At 40.4% G+C, this 21,371-nt stretch overlaps 1 protein-coding gene across 1 annotated transcript in view; it reads right to left on the reverse strand.

Moving 5' to 3' along the window:
* Nucleotides 1-21,371, reverse strand: part of WNK3 (WNK lysine deficient protein kinase 3) — a 139,335-nt gene that overhangs the window by 83,381 nt on the left and 34,583 nt on the right. Inside the window, 4 exon segments of the mRNA XM_033201210.1 lie at nucleotides 13,529-13,678; nucleotides 13,774-13,967; nucleotides 15,165-15,459; nucleotides 18,795-19,014. Coding sequence (XP_033057101.1) covers nucleotides 13,529-13,678; nucleotides 13,774-13,967; nucleotides 15,165-15,459; nucleotides 18,795-19,014 — 859 coding nt within the window.

The following is a 21,371-nucleotide window of genomic DNA, read 5'->3' on the forward strand; positions in this document are numbered from 1 at the left end:
TACAGCAGTTAAACATCTACAGGGAACCTCCCTCCCCTCAAAAAAAACCCTGAATCTAAATCTCAAAACCATATACAAGATTAACATATTACCGTGTGAATGCCTCTAATTTAAAAAACATTAACATAGGCTGGGCATGGTGGTTCATGCCTGTAATCCCAGCACTTTGGGAGGCTAAGGAGGGTGGATCACCTGAGGTCAGGAGTTTGAGACCAGCCTGGCCAACATGGTGAAACTATGGCTCTACTAAAAATACAAAAATTAGCCAGGGGTGGTGGTGAGCGCTTGTAATCCTAGCTACTTGGGAGGCTGAGGTTGAGAATCACTTCAACCCTGGAGGCAGAGGTTGCAGTGAGCCAAGATCGTGCCACAGCATTCTAGCCTGGGCAACAAGAGCGAAACTCCATCTCAAAAAATAAATAAATAAAATAAAATAAAATAAAATAAATTAATTAACATAGATCACACACTGAAATGAAAAATGTAAAAGTAGAGAATATATCCAGTTCTAAGGCTAGGCAAAGAATCTTAGACTTCACACAAAAAGCACAATCCAAAACAAAAAAAAAAAGAAAGGAAAAAACTGGACCTCATCAAAATTCAAAACTTTTTCTCTTCGTAATTTCTTGGAAAAGGCATATGTTTATATAAGGCAAAATCTATAACATTGCATTGTGCAGCTTATAATGTATGTAGATGTAATATATATAACAATTATAACCAACCTGGGTAACACAGGGAGATCCATCTCTACACAGATAAAAAAAATTACCCAGGTGTGTTGGTGCATGCCTATGGTCTCAACTACTTGGGAGGCTGAGGTGGGAGGATTGCTTGGACCTGGGAGGTCGAGGCTACAGTGAGCTGTGACTGAACCACTGTACTCCTGCCTGGGCTACAGAAGGACACCCTACCTCAACAAACAAACAAAAATAATTATAGCTTAAAGCCTGCAGGAAACAAATAGTTGCATGGTCCTTACATTTTATGATATATTAAATCTATGTAAAAACTGTGAAGAATTTAGAATGTAAATTAAAATCCCTAGAGTAATCACACACACATACAAATACTGAAAAGAGACACAAGAAACTTTTGGGTGTTCTGGAAATGTTCTGTATCTTGATTATGGCATCTATCTGTCAACTCATTTAACTGTACACTATAAATACATGCAGTTTATTGTACACAAACTAAGCCTGAATAAAGTTCTTTAAAAGTAAAAAGACACAAGATAACATCATACTTAATGGTGAAAGATTGAAAAATTTTCTCACTGAGATTAGGAAAAGCAGGATATTTGCTCTCAACTCCTACTCAACATTATACTAGAAGTTCCAGCAAGAACAATTTTTTTTTTTTTGAGATGGAGTCTCGCTCTGTGGCCAGGTGGAGTGCAGTGGCCAGATCTCAGCTCACTGCAAGCTCCGCTCCGGGTTCACGCCATTCTCCTGCCTCAGCCTCCCGAGTAGCTGGGACTACAGGCGCCGCCACCTCGCCCGGCTAGTTTTTTATTTTTAGTAGAGACGGGGTTTCACCGTGTTAGCCAGGATGGTCTCGATCTCCTGACCTCGTGATCCGCCCGTCTCGGCCTCCCAAAGTGCTGGGATTACAGGCTTGAGCCACCACGCCGGCCAAGAACAATTTTTTAAAAAACAAACATCTGGGCCGGGTGTGGTAGCTCATGCCTGTAATCCCAGCACTTCAGAGGACCGAGGGTGGATCAGGAGGTCAGGAGTTCAAGACCAGCCTGGCCAAGATGGTGAAACCCTGTCTCTCCTAAAAATACAAAAATTAGCTGGGCACGGTGGCAGGCAACTGTAATCCCAGCTACTCAGGAGGCTGAGGCAGGAGAATCGCTTGAACTCGGGGGGCGGAGATTGCAGAGAGCCAAGATTGTACCACTGCACTCCAGCTGGGTGACAGAGTGAGGACTATGTCTCAAAAAAAAAAAAAATCTAAATTGGAAAGCAAAATTAAAACTATCTCTATCCCAGATGACATGATCTTATTATAGAAATTCCTACAGAATCTACAAAAAAACTATTAGAGCTGATAAACAAATTTAGTAAAATTATAGGATATAAGAGCAACTCACAAAAATCAGTTGTATTTGTATGCCTTAGCAATTAACAATCCAAAATGGAAATTAAGAAAACAATTCCATTTATAATAACAACAAAAATAATAACTTAGGAAAAAACTTTACAAGGAATTGTAAAGACTTGTGGAACACTATGCAGCTATAAAAAAGAATGAAATCATGTCCTTTGCAGCAACAAGGATACAGTTATCCTAGGCGAACTAACACAGAAACAGAAAGCCAAATATCACAAGTTCTCACATATAAGTGGGAGCTAAACACTGGGTACATGTGGACATAAAGATGAAAAGAGTAAACACTGGGGACTAATAGAGGGGAGAGAAAGGGATGGGGAAAAAAGCTGAAAAACTAACCATTGGGTATTATGCTCCACATCTGAGTGATGAGTTCAGTCATACCCAGACTCAGCATCATGCAATATACCTCTGTGACAATCCTGCACACGTACTCCCTGATTCTAAAATAAAAGTTGAAAAATAATAAAAAAAAAGATTTGTTTGCTGAGAACTACAAAATACTGCTGAAATTAAAAACCAACTATTTTTCCCCAGCTTTATTGAGGTATAATTGACAAATAAAAACTATATATTCAAGATGTACAATGTGATGATTTGCTATACATATATACTGTGAAATGATCACCACAATAAAATTAACATATCAACCACAACACAAAGTTACCCTTTGTACATGTATGTGTAGTGAGGATACTTAAGATCTCTTTTAAGGCTGGGCGCAGTGGTTCACGCCTGTAATCCCAGCACTTTGGTAGGCTGAAGTGGGCGGATCACTTGAGGCCAGGAGTTCGAGACCAGTGTGGACAACATGGCGAAACCCCGTCTCTACTAAAATACAAAAATTAGCTGAGCATGGTGGCATATGCCTGTAGTCTCAGCTACCTGGGAGGCTGAGGCATGAGAATCACTTGAACCAGGAGGCAGAGGTTGTGTGAGCCGAGACTGCAACCCTGCACTCCAGCCTGAAGAACAGAGTGAGACACTGACTCAAAAAAAAAAAAAAAAAAAAAAATTCAAGTAAACAGTATGTTGCATCCCTAGAACTTATTCATCTTACAAGTAAAAGTTTATACCCTTTAATCAAGTCTCTCCATTTCTCCTACTTCTCAGACCTTGGCAACTACTATTCTATTCTCTGCTTCTATGAGTTGATATTTATAGATTCCACATATAAGTAAGATCATACAGTATCTTTATGTATCTGGCTTCACTTAGTATAATGTCCTCCTGGTTCATCCATGTTGTCACAATAGCAGGATTTCCTTCTTTTTCAGTGGCTGATTTCCTGAATTTCCTTCTATATACATATATATACAATACATATACGTGTATATGCACACACACCACATTTTTGTTATCCATTCATCTGTCAACACTTAAGCTGTTTCCACATCTTGGCTATTGTGAATAAAGCTGCAATGAACACGAGGGTGCAGGTATGCCAAGATATGATTTCTTTTCGTTTGGATATATGCCCAGAAGTGGAATGGCTGGATTGTAAGGTAGGTTTTTTTTTTTTTTTTTTTTTTTAATTTTTTGAGGAACTTCATACTGTTTTGTTTGTTTGTTTTTGAGACAGGGTCTTGCTCTGCTGCCCAGGCTGGAGTGCAGTGGTGCAATCACAGCTCACTGCAGCCTTGACCTCCTGGGTTCAAGGGATCCTTCTGCCTCAGCCTCCAGAGTAGCTGGGACTATGGGGTACATGCCACTACACCTAGCTAATTTTTAAATTTTTTTGTAGAGACGAGGAGGTCTCACTATGTTGTCCAGGTTGGTCTTGAATTCCTGGGCTAAAGTGATCCTCGTGCCTCAGCCTCCCAAAGCATTGGGACCACAGGTGTGAGTCACTGCACCTAGCCTCATACTGTTTTCCATAATGGCTACACCAATTTACATTCCCATCAACAGTGTACAAGGGTTCCCTTTTCTCCACACCTTTGCCAACACTTAAAGAACACCTAATTTAATGAAAGGACATCCATGTTCCTGGACTCGAAGACTTCATATTATTAAGAGACAATACTACCCAAGCAATATACAAAGTTAACACAATGCCTATCAAAATCCCAGCTGGCTTTTGGACCCAACTTGACAAGTTGATCCTAAAATTCATGTGGAAATGCAAAGGACTCTGAGGAACCAAAATAATCTTGAGAAAGGAAAACTAAGTTGGAAGACTCATACTTTTATGGTGAATTTATTGTCAACAAGGGTGCCAAGGCTATTCAATGGGCAAATAGTCTTTTGAATAAATGGCGCTGGAAAAACTGGATGTCCATGTGGAAAGAAAGAAATTGGACCCCTACCTCAAACTATATACAAAAATTAACTCAAAATGGATCAAAGACCCAAATTTAAGAGCTAAAATTTAAAACTCTTAGAAGAAAATATAGGAGAAAACCTTTATGACCTTGGATTAAGCAATAGTTTCTTAGATATGACACAAAAAGCACAAAGTAACCAAAGAAAACATTGAGAAATTGGACTTTATCAAATTTAAAAAAAAATTATGCCACAAAGGACACCATCAAGAATGTAAAAAGACAATGCACAGAATGGAAGAAAATATTTTTAAATCATACATCTGATAATGGTCTAAGTATCCAGAATATATAAAGAACTCATAACTCAACAATAAAAAGACAAAAAGATACCCAATTAAAAACTGGGTAAAAGGGTTAGGCGCAGTGGCTCATGCCTGTAATCCTGGCACTTTGGGAGGCCAAGGTGGGAGGACTGCTTGAGACCAGGAGTTCAAAACCAGCCAGGGCAATATGGCAAGACCTCAACTCTACAAAAAATAAAATAATAAAACAAAAACTGGGCAAAGGATTTCAATAGATATTTCTCCAAAGACAATAAAAGAAGATACATGAAGGACCTATATGCATATAAAAAGATGCTCAACATCATTAGTCTTCAGAAAAATGCAAATCAAAACCACAATGAGATACCACATCACACCCACCAGGATGTCTACAATAAAAAAGACAGATAACAAGTGTTGGTAGAGATGTGGAGAAAGGGACGTCTTTTCAACAGATGAAGCTGTTAGGATATTCCTAGAGGAAAGAAAAAAGAACCTTGACCCCTTACTTCACAGCATTCATAAAAAATTAATTCAAGATGAACCATAGACTTAAACATAAAACTATAAACCATATGAAAGTTTCCTTGTAACTTGGGTGTAGGCAAAGGTTTCATGGGCCACAGGAAAGTAGTAACTACAATAGAAAAACTTTGATGAATCAGACTTCATCAAAATTAAATACTTTGTCTCATTAAATGAGACCATTACAAAAATGAATGGGCAATATACAGACTGGAGAATATATTTATAAAACATGTATCTCAGAAGGGACTTGTATAATCCAGAAATATAGGGATTTCTGTAAGTCCATAATAAAAAGAGCAAATAAAATGGGCAAATGACTTGAACAGGCACTTCACAAAGAAAGATATACAAAGGCCAACAAATACATGAAAAGGTACTCAACATCATAGTCATCAGGGAAATACAGATTAAAACCACGATGAGATACCACTATACAGAAACTAGAATAACTAAAATTAAAAATGCTGGTGAGGGTGTGGAGCTCTCATACATTGCTGGTGTTAGTGCAGCCAATTCGGAAAACTTCCAATTTCTTAAAAAGTCAAACACTTATTCTATGACCCAGCAATTCTATTTCTAGGTATAATTCAAGAGAAATGAAAACATGCTTACAAGAAAATAAAACTTATATAGGGATGCTCATTGCAGCTTTATTCACAATAACCCAAAACTAGAAATCATTTAGCTGTTTGTGAATAGTAGAATAGATAAACAAATTTGGTATATTCATAAAATGGAATATTATCCTGCAGTTAAAAAAAAGAAAGAGCTGGCTGGGCGGATCACCTGAGGTCAGGAGTTCCAGACCAGCCTGACCAACGTGGAGAAATCCCATCTCTACTAAAAATACAAAATTAGCTGGGCGTGGTGGTGCAAGACTGTAATCACAGCTACTCGGGAGGCTGAGGCAGGAGAATCACTTGAATCCAGGAGGCAGAGGTTGCGATGAGCCGAGATCGCGCCATTGCACTTCAGCCTGGGCAACAAGAGCGAACTCTATCTCAAAAAAAAAAAAAAAAAAAAAAAAAAGAGCTACTGATACATACACAACATGGATCAATCTCAAAAACATGTTGAATGACAGAAGCCTTACACAAGAATATTTATTATATTGTTCCATTTATATGAAGGTCTAGAATGGGCTAAGCTAATCTATGGTGAAAAAATTGGCTAGGCATGGTGACTTACATCTGTAATTCCAGCACTTTGGGAAGCCAACGTGGGAAGACCCCATGAGCCTAGGAGTTCAAGACCAGCCTGGACAACATGGCAAGACCCCATCTCTACAAAAAAATTAAAAACTTAGCCAGGCGGAGTGGTGCACACCTGTGGTCCCAGCTACTCGGGAGGCTGAGGTGCAAGGATGGCTTGAACCAGGAGGTCAGGCTGCAGTGAGCTGTGTTTCCACCACTACGCTCCAGCCTTTGCAAAAGAGCAAGACCTTGTCTCAAAAAACAACAAGAAATAATCAACAGCGGTTGACTCTAACGGGTGTGGAGAAGACAGACTGGGAAGGGGCATGAGGGAACTTTCTCTGGAGTAATGGCAGTATTCTCTATCAGGTGGACAAGACTTCAGGCCAAATCTGGCACACCCCTGTTTTTGCGAGCAAAGGTTTATTAGAACACAGCCGCGCTATTTGTTTACATATTTATGGTTGTTTTCACACATAGAACAGCAGAACTGAGTAGCTGCAACAGAGATTATATAGTCTGCAAAGCCTACAATATTTACTATCTAGACCTTTACAGAAAAAGGCTGTCAACACCTCTTCTATGTCTTGATAACGGCTGGGGTTACACAGGTGTAAGCATTTGTCGAAACTCACGAATTATGATTTATGCATTTTACTGTATATACATTTAAACTAAAAAATATAAATACTGAGTTCTAGTCAATGATACGTATTTATGGATGATGTATACTGATGTTAGCACTTCCTTAAACTTTGAAATGCCAGAAAAATAAAATGGATTAATAAAGGGATAAAGGGATAAATAGGTATGTGATAGAGCAAATAGAGCAAAAGTTAACTGTATAATTTAGGTGTTAGGTGCGCCACTGCATTCCACCCTAGGCGAAAGAGTGAGACTCCATCTCAAAAAAACAAAACAAAACAAAACAAAAAACAGTAAGTTGTCTCTAGCTGGAGAAATAACAAGTAATTTTTCACTGCTACAATTTTTTCCAATATTCTTTATATTTGAAATTTTTCTTAGTAAGATGTTGGGGAAAACTTTTAATTAGGTAAGGAAAGATACAACACATGCAATCTGCCCACAGAATGAACATTAAAATCCAAAATACTTTGTTAATTACATCTGTGTAGTGCAGGAAAACAAAAACAAAAACAAAAAAAAAGGAAGAAGAAAAAATGGTTAAACCCCTTAATCTAAAATCATAAATCCCAGAATAGCATGCCCCTGTCTGAAGAAACTTCAGCTGCAAAGATCTTTATTTATTCTCGCTCAGTCCTGTTAGGAGTCAGCACACACATACTGAAATCCATTATAAATTTATAATTTATTGATGAAGAGGAGATTTTATAAATAATGGGATGCCTAGGGTTGGTGTGAGGATGTACATGTAATGTCTTTGGAATAGTATTTGGCAATAAGAATCACTCAACAGTATTATCTCACAAAGGCAAATGCTTTATTATAAATGTAGAATAAGAGAACCATAGGTTCCAAACGTTTTAGGACTAAAGGATCTTGGAAAGCTACACTTGCCTCCTTGCTGTTTTCCAAACATGCCAGACAAACTTCTCCCTTAGGGCCTTTGCACCTGTAATTCCCTCTGTCTGAAATATACATTACTGACTCCCTCACTTCCTTGAAGTGTCTGCTCAAATGTTATCTTCTCAATGAGACCTACTCTGATGGCCATCTTCCTTAAAACTGCCACCCACTTTCCTCCTTTTCCTGCTCTACATTTTCCCCAAAGCACCTTGTACTATATAATTTCCTTTTTATAATGGTTATTGACAATCTTTCCCCATTAGACAACAAACCTCAATGACAGAAGGGGTTTTTGTATTTTATTCACTGTTACATCCTAAGTAGGTCCTCAAATTTTTTTTTTTTAATTGTAGTCATCTGGTCTAATCCCTTCACTTTACAGATGAGAACATTTAGAAAAGACCTGATCAAGGTCACCAGTAAGTAAGGAAAACGGACTGTGACTCCCACTGAAGTGCTATATCTGTTATAGTTGACTATCATCCTGACCCTTAAATATCACAGAAAAATCACAATCATCCTCATTTTCCCCCACAAGGATTTACCTTTGGAATTTCTTGGCCTTGTAAATGCTGCTGTGTGTGTAACACAGAAATGCTCTGAAAAGCAGTGGAAGCGTCTACCAGAATGCTAAGTGTCAGGAGATGAACTGAAGGTTGCTGATTTGGAAGGGCTATCCCAGAGCTTTGATAGAGGGTCTGCTGTTGTAATTGTGGCTCTGATGACCCAGAAACAGGTGCTAAGCTGTAAGATGGCTACCACTGCGGCTGGTCAGCAGACTGCTGCTGGATGTATGCTGGCTGGTATTGTGCTAGGTTTTTCTGTAGGGGAAAAGTCTGACTGTTGTCTAGTGCCTGAAGTACTTGAGGCTACTCTAAAGGCTGTATTATATATTGTTGTTCCAGGGCTGCCAGTTGCAACTGTTCTTGCAATGGATGTATAATCTGGACCATGTTTGTAATGGTGTTTGGAATACCTGGTAACGGCTGAACTTGCTTAGGTGCCTGTGAATGAGGTACCTGCTGCTGGACAGCAGCATGTTGACTAAACAAAGATTGCTGTTGATTTATGGGACCTTCCTGAGTAGACAACTGATGGGTTTCCTGTGCTTGTCTATGAGATGAATGAGTCATCTCCTGCTGCTGAATGAAAGCTAAGTGAGAAACCTGGCTTGGTGCTAGATGTGATTGGGAAAACTGTGCTGAGAAATGTGGGGGCTACATCTGTGCCTGTGAAGAGGCCTGCTGAATGAAGGACACCTGCTCAGGGTTTTGAAGCTGTCCTTCCACTGCCCTCTGAGATATAATGCTAGTTGACTGGGCCTGAGCTTTTAGCTCCTGGTGTCCAAAACTGACATCTGCTTGGGATAGAGTCGCTGAAAGCTGGATATTACATAAAGGCTCAGTAGAATGTGTCCGTGTATCTAAGGTTGGTGTTAAATACATCCTTTGTTCCAATGTTGAAGAAGAACTACCTTGGGGTTGTGTTAAACAGGCTTGTTGCTCAAAAGTCTGTGCTACAAATGGTGGTACAGAGTATAACTTCTGATCTGCAGAGTTTGTCTGTCATGTGTACTTGCTTGCTATCAGGAGGGCTTATTGTATATGCCTGCTGGGTTATGAAGGTTGCATGTTCAGCTGTCTGGATGGTGTAAGCAGTTTGTCCTAAATAAGATACATGCTCAAGAGACAGTGCCTGATAAGCAGGCTGTTCCATAGGTTGCACGAGGTAAGCTGCCTGGATTGCATATGCTGCCTAGTCTGGAAAAAGGGACTGAAGCAGAGGTTGCACTAGATAAGCAGGCTGCACGTGAGTCTTTGCCAAATATGAGGGCTGTACTGCAGCTGGGACTGGATAAGAAGTCTGCATAGAATAGGCTGGCTGTGATCTCGGTGGTTGTACAGTGTAAAGAGGATGCTCCAGGACTGGCAGTGAATAAACAGGCTGTTTATGCAGCCTGTTTTGAGTAAGTTGGCAGTGAATAAACAGGCTGTTTATGGAGCCTGAATTGAGTAAGTTGGCTGTGATGAGTAAGAAGTTTGTTCCTGGGGACATATCACAAAGGGCAGATGCTCAGGAGCCTTCAATGGGAAGGATGATAATTCTGCAGGTGGCCCTGGATAAGTGTGTTGAACAGAATAAGAAGGCTGTTCCAGGGACTGAATCACATTTTCAATACCACCCTTTGGCTGTTGCTGACTTGCAAGAGCTTCAGACTCTTGCAGAATATAATCCTGCTGAAAATTTTTCTGTGGAGATGCCAAAATCTTAGGTTGTAAAATTAATGACTATTGCTGAATAGAGGCTTGGAAACAATGCTCCTTCAAATGCACAGTCTGGCTTTGTGACATTGAAGAATCTGAAGTTAGAGACTTCCGATGGGTATGGCTGTGATACTGAATGTATCTTTTGGGAAGAATGCCCCCCAATGGAATTAGAAAGGAGCTGAGCTGTACCAGCAGCATTCTGTGCACTGCTCACATGTTGGACAGAAGAATGATTCAACAAAGCTTGAGGGTGATTAACCGGTAAGAAACTAGAAGTTTGACTGGCAGCTGGTGCTTTGGTTAATGCCTAATTCCCACTTCTAGGATCACACTCAAGTTGAAGACCAACTGTTGGATGCTGGGAAGTCATCTGTGAAGCAGATAATATCTGAGGAGAAACTGCAGAAAGAATTGGTTGTGGCTGGGAATGGTGGCTCACACCTGTAATCCCAGCATTTTGGGAGGCCAAGACGGGCAGATGTCTTGAGGCCAGGAGTTCAAGACCAGCCTGGCCAACATGACAAAACCCCATCTCTACTAAAAATACAAAAATTGGCTGGGCATGCTGGTGTGCTCCTGTAGTCCTAGCTACTCGGGAGGCTGAGGTGGGAGAATCGCTTGAACCCAGGGGGCAGAGGTTGCAGTGAGCTGAGATCACACCACTTCACTCCAGCCTGGGTGACAGAGCGAGACTCTGTCTAAAAAAAAAAGAAAGAAAGGATTGGTTGTGGAACTCCAGTAACTGACAAGTCTAAAGTCATAGGTTGGGCTAAAGTTTTTCTAACTGCTCCAAAGGCCAGCTACACGTACAAGGAGAATTCAAATTATAAATGCATATACTATGCCCATTTTAATGGGACTTTCCCAGACATACTGATAGAGAAAATAATGCTATATTCCAAAAATTTCAGCAAATTATCAAAAAGGTGCTAGGTATAGCATTAGTCCTATAAAAATCCTAATACCATGAGTAAATGCTAGTTAACTGAATACACTAAGGGGTTGAGATCAGTCACAGCAGTGTAACACTCATGGTTTCTTATTTATTGCATTTACTGTGTAACTCATTCAAACCCTGGCAGAGATTCTGAGTATCCGAATCTGACATCGTCACACACCTGACAGTGGAAGTCCCATGAGAAAGCTCAAAGGATTTCAGTATCATTCCTAAAATGAATATAGATACTCTCTCAAGAAGAAAGGAGAGAGTTGGCAGAAATAAATACCGATTTGGCTGCAATAATTCCTAGAATTTGGGGTACCATGCTCATAAAAAGACCCATATAATCAAAGTTCTTGCTTATGTGGCTTCTATATATTAGGTGAAAAGGGCAGGCTACAAAAAATCGTTATGTATGTGATATACACGTATATATATAAACAAAGTTATACATGTGTACACAGAAAAAAAGATAAATCTAAAGGCTATACCTCAAACATAAACAATAAGTTGTCGGCCGGGCGCGGTGGCTCACGCCTGTAATCCCAGCACTTTGGGAGGCCGAGGCGGGCGGATCACGAGGTCAGGAGATCAAGACCATCCTGGCTAACACGGTGAAACCCTGTCTCTACTAAAAATACAAAAAATTAGCTGGGTATAGTGGCACGTGCCTGTAGTCCCAGCACTCGAGAGGCTGAGGCAGAAGAATCGCTTGAACCTGGGAGGCGGAGGTGGCAGTGAGCCGAGATCGCGCCACTGCACTCCATCCTGGGCGACGGAGTGAGACTCCATCTCAAAAAAACAAAACAAAACAAAACAAAAAAACAATGAGCTGTCACTAGCTGGAGAAATAACAAGTAATTTTTCACTTTCTTTTTCATAACTTTATGGGCTTTATTTTAAAATAAGCAAATAACACTTTGATAATTAAATTTTTGGAACACATTTTAAAATACACATACCTGTATGCTTATGTAAATTGAACCTAAGTTAAATTTAAACACCCATTCAACACACTTTGCATTATAGGATTAGAAAGAGGCAAATCAAACTCCCACATGAGCTCAATTACAAATAGGCACCATATCACTTATAAATACTAGCCAAATATCTGGCACCTTCAACTACATCAAATCAAATCTACCCCTAGAAGATTTTAAATGCATCTGGCATTTGTCAAGTACATGCATGCTTTCCCCTATAAGACTGAGCTCTTTGAGGGCAAGGATCATGTTTATTTTATTTCATATCCCCAGAAGGTGGTAATCATTAAAAGTCTGATGATGAACTGATAATATACTAATCTCTTAAAAGATGCACCAGCAGCTAGCTAAACCAGGCATTCTCTGTTAGCTAGTAGCTATCAGATCATCTCACTCCTAGAGAGGGAAGACAAATGCAAGGTATAGTGGGAGGTGAGGGGAGAAAACGGGGTAATGGCAAAGAAAAATGCAACCATGCATCCAGAATCCATAACCTAGGGAACCAGGATACAGTCTTAATATATAAACTCACACAAAGACTGTTAACTCATTGTCAGAAATGAATAATGCTGACTTTAAGAGTATGAAAGACAAAAACACTTCTTATTTCTCCTACAGAAATAAACATGAACCAAAACAAGAGTTTAGATGAACATGCTAAAAATTATGAAAATCTATGAAATACTATTTCTAATGAACTGCAACATACATCCCTCCATGTTCAAATCAGGCTGGAAAAGTTTAATACAAAGAACAAATAATCATTAATAAGAGGAAGAGATCAGTCCTAAATAAATCTTTTGTTCACATATACTGAGTTCTCTGTTTCTTTTCCAATTATACAAGCAGTATCTCAAGATTCTAGTTACACAATGTTAGGCACATTAAGAGGAATGTCTTGGGCCGGGTGCTGTGGCTCATGCCTGTAATCCTAGCACTCTGGGAGGCCAAGGCAGGCGATCACCTGAGGTCGGGAGTTTGAGACCAGCCTGACCAACATGGAGAAACCCTGTTTCTACTAAAAATACAAAAAATTAGCTGGGCATGGTGGCTAATGCCTGTAATCCCAGCTACTTGGAAGGCTGAGGCAGGAGAATCGCTTGAACCTCGGAGGTGGAGGCAGTGAGCCGAGATTGCACCATTGCACTCCAGCCTGGGCAGCAAGAGTGAAACTCCGTCACACACACACACACACAAAAAGAGGAATGTCTTGGGTGAAGGAAAGCATAAACAACGTTTAGCTTTTGGTGACCTTTCTCTAAACTATAATGAATGTATAAAAGAGAACCTTTGCCTGTCAGAAAATCTAGGCAGTATTAAATTTATTTAAATGAATACAGAACCTCTAAAATGTGTCTTACCTTTATCTGTGGGACCTTCTGAACAGTTAATGGGGAAACCTGGGGTTGTGAAACAACTGTTGGTCCAAGCACATGTACAGGTAAAACAGTGGACTGACCTTGTACCAAAGGCAAAATCTGCGGCTGAGTCAGCTTTGGCTGCTTCTGTAACTGTTAAAATAAGGGGAAAAAAAGATTAAAGATAAACTTTCCCATTTACAGTAAGTACATTGATTATATATTAAAAATATAACAGTTCACCTCACCCCTGAAACTTGCTGGTAATGTCCTACTAGTTGCTGAGATGAATAAATTTGTCCTGGGACATTTATTTCAGCCTGCGGGATGTTAGAAACCATTTGAGAGCCCATCGTTTGATTTGAGGAATAGGCTACACTGGGCTGACTTGAAGTATCTGAATGTATAACTGATGCAGCTCCTGCCTCAGACAAATTGTCACCTATAACAAAGAAAATAAGTAACAGGTAGAAGGGAAAACTTGAAGCACAAAATGTCCAAATGGTATAGGTAATGGTGTTTCTTTAACAGCTTTTTTACTCTGAGAACCTGACATAGCTTCAAATAAAATATTTACACTACAGCATTAATCAAAAACCAGCTGTAAACTCTTATCAAGCAATGAAATGTTGACATTGTGGTATAACTAAAATTTTCTTAGTAAAGCAAACCTAAAAACAGAGAATCAGATAAAAATCAACTCCATTTGCTGGCCATGTCACGTATATCCCTAACTAATCTACACTTGACATAAGGATTTCAGTAAAATATGTCATATTCTCTTTCTCCTATAACCTAGAATACTGTCTTTGTAGAACAATAGGTTATTACTATGCAAATACTATGTTCTTCTGGAAAAGAAAATGCATGACAGCAGAAAATTAGAGGAATTGTGTTAATGTTATACTTGAACCTTCTTGAGGAATAAATTTTATCTTTAGTTCTAAATTTTCTTTATTAAAAGATTTATGTGGCTGGGCGTGGTGGCTCATGCCTACAAACCCAACACTTTGGGAGGCTGAGGCGGGCAGATGGCTTGAGCCCAGGAGTTTGAGACCAGCCTGGCCAATATGGTGAAACCCCATCTCTACCAAAAGAAAATACAAAAATTAGCCAGGTGTAGTGGCATGCACTTGTAGTCCCAGCTACTCAGGTGGCTGAGGTGGGAGGATCACTTGAGCCTGGGGAGGTTGAGGCTGCAGTGAGTCATGATCGCACCACTGCACTCCAGCGTGGGTGACAGAACAAGACCCTGTCTCAAAAAAAAAAAAAAAAAGATTTATGTTAGACCCTCAAAAATGATAATAAGGTCATCTTATTTATACACCAAACAAAACCACATGCTAGATTATAATCCTTCTGCAACTAGCACCTTAGAAGAATCACTTAACAGAACAGTTTCTTAATTTTAAAATAAGGAAACTAGCTGGCTTGTCTATTTCGGGGGTTTTCTAAAGGCTTGATAAAATGATAGATAACAGAATGCTCTGAAAAACACAGAAGTGCTATTTAAAGACAAGCAAATACACAAAAAGGAAAAGAAACAGAATAGGCCATTGACCACTGCCCTTCAAAATAAATAAAGATTAGGGAATATAATTGCACATGTGTTTGCTTTTACGAGCTGTAACTGTGTTACCTGCAACAAAGGAGCAGTGCTGCTGTGGTTTTCTTTGTAGAAGCTGTTGTCTAACATGTTGATCAACTTCAGTTTCTTCACATTCAGCCCCAGTTTGCTGAGCGGGAGCAGGGGGCAAAGTTGTATTCTGGGGCTGAGGGAATACATTCCCCATAGACTTGCACTGAGAATCCCTGCGTTCTTCCAAACAGCCAGCAGGCTTCTTCTCTCTTGTCTTCTTTATCGGTGTCACCCGGTCTCTAATGGATTTAGCAACAGCTTTGGAATCACTTTCATGGAAGAACCCAGACTTGACCTACAAACAAAACACATTAAGCAAAAACTACTTCTTTAACATTTAAGATTTTAACTTTTTTTTTTTTTTGAGACAGAGTCTAGCTCTGTCACCCAGGCTGGAGTGCAGTGACACGATCTCGGCTCACCACAACTCTGCCTTCCGGGTTCAAGTGATTCTCCTGCCTCGGCCTCCCAAGTAGCTGGGATTACAGGTGCCCGCCACCACGCCCAGCTAATTTTTTTGTATTTTTAGTAGAGATGGGGTTTCACTGTGTTGCCTAGGCTGGTCTTGAATTCCTTACCTCGTGATCCACTGCCTCAGCCTCCCAAAGTGCTAGGATTACAAGCATGAGCCACCACGCCTGGCCAATTTTAACTTTTTCTTTTTTTTTTCACTAGCAGTTATTTTATGCCCCCAAATTCCAAATTAACAGTTAATCTGTTTCTATATTCTCTCTTAAACAAAGACATACATAAATGCCAGAGCCTCTAATTGGCATGAGAAATATCAATAGTATTACCAAGCATTGTTAAAATAATTCAAGCTTTAAACAAAAACAAACAAAACTTGATGTTTCAGAATATGCAGTCTTATCACAGGTAATTTAGAACTGCCATTACGTTTTTTGAAGGATTAAAAAGGTTTCCTCATTCAGCAACATTAAGTGTCTACAATATGCGCAGTACTAGGCCCCAGATACAGGTGACTAAGTTGGTCCTTTGTCCTGTATGAGCACGCTATCGGGTGGTGTGAAATGGACATGACTTAACTTGAAATGAGCTGCTGTAAAAGTCTTTAAGTAGGAGCACATTGCATCTCTGGAGGTAACAGAGTAAGTGTTTTCACAGAAGAATTCTATTTTATTTGATTTGTTTCTGAGAGACAGGGTCTCACTCTGTTGCCCAGGCTAGAATGCAGTGGTACCATGATAGGTCAATGCAGCCTCGACCTCCTAGGCTCAAGTGATCCTCTCACCTCAGCCTCCCGAGTAGCTGGGATCACAGGCATGCACCACCACACCTGGCTAATTTTTAATTTTTTGTAGAGACGGGGTCTCCCTATATTGCTCGGGCTTTGGTCTTGAACTCCTGGGTTCAAGCAATCCTCTCACCTCGGCCTCCCCAAAATGCTGGGATGACAGGCATGAGCCACCGCATCCAGCCTGGAAGGTAAATTCTGACCTGAATTAAAGCCAAAAAAGGAACGTGCACACTATTGACGGATGTGCAGAAGTTTGGAGTGGAGACCAACATTCTAGGCAGAGGCAAGTATGCTAACAGCAAAGTACTACGTCTTACTAAGCATTAGAGGAGTGAGAAAAGAAGAAAAGGTTCTGCCTTCTCATCTCAGAGGAACAAAGCTGAACAGTAGAGAAGATCATTTGAGGAGGTACCATGACATATCATTCTCAGTCCTGCAATCTGCTTTAAGATGCTCCCTCTTAATCCCCAAACCTGTGCATATATCACTCCCATCACTGTGTTTGCTACAATATATAGCACAATTGGCCTTAATCTAGGGAGATTATCTCAGTGAATCTTTTACCAGCTGCTGACACTAGAAGGATTCAATATGCCATTGCTGGCTTTGAAGATGGGGTGGAGACATGTGAAAGGACTGAAGAGTGGCTTCCAGGAGCTGAAAGTGGATCCAACCATTCCCATGTCCCCTGAAGACATGGAATTTAGGAAATTCAAAATTAAACATAGGAGTGAAGCAGAGAAGTCTAGGAAGGTGGTAATAGGAAGTGCCAGGGTGATAGTTGTGTACCAGATGTCCAAAATAATCATTCCAGTTTAGAACAGTATGATCAGAAAGACATGTTAAAGGTTATCATTTCCAAGTTCCCACTGTCATTGCCCCATCCTTCTTTTTAACCTGAGGTCAGAATGCCCAGGTGAGCCTGGCTCAGACGGTCTACACTCAGCTGGTTTTGAGTACATACTGCTGCGGCTCCTGCACACCCTCCTACCAGCACTGCAGCTGCCTGGAGCAGGTGTGGACATGCATTTCACCCCACAGAAGTTGCCTGCTGTGATCTATTGAGGGTGGGGGCTGGTCACAGAGAGACTGGAAGCAAAGAGTCAGAGTGGCCCACTTCCCATCAAACCATATGGTAACCAGATAACTAATTTCTGGTCTGCACAATAGCCCTGCCGGTGCCCTGACTATGCTGAGGCATGGGTGTATTTTCCTGGCCTCATTTAGAACCTTACCCTCTGACTTCCCCAGAAGTAGCTCTTGTAAACTCTTAGGGAAACTGAAGCCACACTCGCTATGACTGAGAAATTCTCTTCAGCTTATCCTCTTCCGGGACTCTTCACCTAATTGTACCAATACTGTCCCTTCCCACCAGCTAGGTGCATGCTTGCCATTCGGTTTTCAAAACAAAACAATACATTACATAGGTAAACTATGATGAAAAACAAAGAAATGAGTAACACAAAACTCTGGGTAGAGGGCCAGGCACAGTGGCTCACACCTGTAATCCCAACACTTTGGGAAGCCGAGGGGAAAGGATCACTTGAGGTTAGGAGTTGGAGACCAGCCTGGCTAACATGGCTAACATGGTAAAACCACATCTCCGCTGGGAGTGGTGGCAGGCGCCTGTAATCCCAGCAACTCGGGAGACTGAGACAGGAGAATTGCTTGAACCCGGGCGGCGGAGGTCGCGGTGAGCCGAGATTGTGCCACCACACTCCAACCTGGGCGACAGAGCGAGACTCCATTTCAAAACAAAACAAAAAAGTCTAGGTAGATATTACTCATGGTGATGAGGGAGGAAAATGCAAATGAGAGAGGCACTCAGATGGCTTTTAAGTTAATGGTAATGTTCTATTTCTTAATAAATGTAGAGCTTTATTATTCTTTACACTCTACATACAAATTTAATTGTACTCTGTCATAGTGATAGAGTTCACAACCACATAACAATTTAAAGAAAAAAGGAGAAGGCTGGGCTCAGTGGCTCACGCCTGTAATCCCAGCACTTTGGGAGGCCGAGGCAGGTGGATCACAAGGTCAGGAGTTCAAGACCAGCCTGGCTAACACGGTGAAACCCCGTCTCTACTAAAAATACAAAAAATTAGCCGGGCATGGTGGCAGGCACCTGTAGTTCCAGCTACTTGGGAGGCTGATGCAGGAGAATGGCGTGAACCCAGGAAGCGGAGCTTGCAGTGAGCCGAGATCGCGCCACTGCACTCCAGCCTAGGTGACAGAGTGAGACTCCGTCTCAAAAAAAAAAAAAAAAAAAAAAAAAGGAGAAAATGAGAGGAAAGAAAGCAATGAAAAGGAGAAAGGAATGAACCCTGATAAAATAAGAGGTGAGGGGAATAGTGGTATGATTAACTTACCATTTCATATGCTACTTCCTCAGGTGTATCTGTTTCTAAATTGAAACTAAATTCAATAGCTTCATTGTCTTTGTGTTTGCCTTTCAATTTTTTAGGGTCTTCAACCCAGAGTCTTAAAGCCAGGGATGAATTTGAGCAATCATCTTCTTCTGCTAACTCCACCCTCAGTCCTGTATCCTCAGCAAAAAATGCATGGTTTAATAGGTCCCTGATAGACAACCTAATAAACGAAACACATATCTCATTATCAGTTCTTCCAATCATAGCAAGATGTAGACCCTTAATTACTAAAAATTAATTGTATAAAAGCAAAAAACTTATTTGAAATTTTCTATCAATTTAATCATTAATCTGCCTTGTTATAAAAACCACATATCTTTCTTTAACAGATCCTGTGGAAGCAAAAACAGCAAAAAATCTTATATCTAACTTATTACCAGGGATGCAAAGAAATCCCAACTAACATGCATACGGAGTGACTTCAATTAAAAACGAATTATTAACCAGTAATACATCTAAATAACAAAGTTTAACATACACAAAATCATGCCTAGTGAGAACTGGAGGAGTAGCTTAGTACATGTTAGGCAAATTTCCCTAAGCCACTGGCTTAAGTTACTCAGACTCAAACAGTAGATTCTCAGCAAAGGGAACCAAAAACTCTTGCAGATTTATAAACTCTAAAGTACATTAAAAATTCAAACTCTTTTTACGAATGTTATAAATAGAAGTCACTGTCTCCACCAATAATCTAGTCAGTGTACTTTACAGAATGCCATGGGTGAAGCTAATGTGGTTCAGCAAAGTCCAGTGGTTTTCGTACTTAACTCTGGTTTTAGACCAGAGTATACACATAATGGATACAACCCTAGCCTAGTATTAGGGATTAACCATCTCTGAAGAGAAACAAAGGACATAGCTTCAAAAGATTTGTTTACAAGCTGGATAAGTTAATTTAGTTTTCTTTTACTAACTTTTAAAACAGATACATAATATTGAAACTCTCTGTATTACAGGTCAGGGAGAGCTGAAACTGATATACTGCATAATGTCTACAGAGACCTCTTCCTATACTACTTAAACAGAAAAAGTATATACACAGCATGATATCCTGTAAGTTGAGGATTTTCAACCCCCTACATTTTTAGTGACCAAGTGACAAATACTTAACTAAGACAGTGTCATAAATAGAACAAGCCATCATTCCATATAAAGTTGATTTTTTTAAAAAGATAAAGCTGCTCAAATGAATTACTTTTAAGACTAACGCAAGATGTGTGTGTGTGTGTGTGTGTGTGTGTTTGAGACGGAGTGCAGTCACGTGATCTTAGCTCACTGGAAACTCTACCTCCCGGGTTCAAGTGATTTTCCTGCCTCAGCCTCCCAAGTAGCTGGGACTACAGGTGTGTGCCACCACACCCAGCTAATTTTTGTATTTTTTAGTAGAAACGTGGTTTCACCATGTTGGCCAGGATGGTCTCAATCTCTTGATTTTGTGATCTACCCACCTCAGCCTCAGGCGTGAGCCACTGTGCCCGTCCCTAAGACTAAAGTGAAATGTGTTTAAGGAGGCACAACCAAGTAAAGCCCTCTGCCTCCCAATAAAAATTTTTACTGTTTTATAGTGAATTTTTACTGTAAAATTTTTATTATTTACAGTAACATTATTTTGGTTTATTAGTTTGCTTGTTTGCTTGCTTGTTTTGGGATGGAGTCTCACTCTGTTGCCCAGGCTGGAGTGCAGTCGCAAGATCTCGGCTCACTGCAACCTCCACCTCCCAGGTTCAAGCAATTCTCCTGCCTCAGCCCCCAGAGTAGCTGGGATTATAGGCACCCACCACCACACCCAGCTAATTTTTGTATTTCTTGTAGAGCTGGGGTTTCACCATGTTGGCCAGGCTAGTCTCAAACTCCTGACCTCAAGTGATCTGTCCGCCTCAGCCTCCCAAAGTGCTGGTATTACAGGTGTGAGCCACCGCACCCAGCCTGTTAGTTTTTAAGACAAGGTCTTACTCTGTCATCCAGGCTAGAGTACAATCATAGTTCATTGTAGCCTCCAACTCCTGGGCTCAAGCAATCCTTCCACTTCAGCCTCCCCAGGGGCTGGGACTATAGGCGTGTGCCACTATGCCTGGCTAATTTTCTCATTTTAATATTTTGTAGAGACAAGGGTCTCATTTTGCTTCCCAGGCTGTTCTTGAACTCCTGGCCTCAAGTGATCCTCCTGCCTCGGCCTCCCAAAGCACTAGGATTACAGGGGTAAGCCACCACCCTCAGCCTATTATCCTTTTAGTCATCAAAATAATACTTGTTTTATGTAATTACTAACTTGGCTCAAGGTCACACAGGCTAAGTGTGAGTCCAGATTTGACTTTAAGTCTGATGATGAAGCCTGTGCTTTTTCCAGTATACTAATATGCTATAAATCCTTTTCAATACTCCAATGCTCTTTGGTAATAGAACATATTTAAAGGCTGTACAAACAACAATCAGAATCCGAACTAAAACAGCTACTTCTACATAGTGTTTTTAGCCTCATGTTTAAAAGCATGCCTAAGCTCCTATCTCAACAACAAA

The sequence above is a fragment of the Trachypithecus francoisi genome, unplaced genomic scaffold (assembly GCF_009764315.1).
Source record: "Trachypithecus francoisi isolate TF-2019V2 unplaced genomic scaffold, Tfra_2.0 Lachesis_group6, whole genome shotgun sequence".
Lineage (NCBI taxonomy): Eukaryota > Metazoa > Chordata > Mammalia > Primates > Cercopithecidae > Trachypithecus > Trachypithecus francoisi.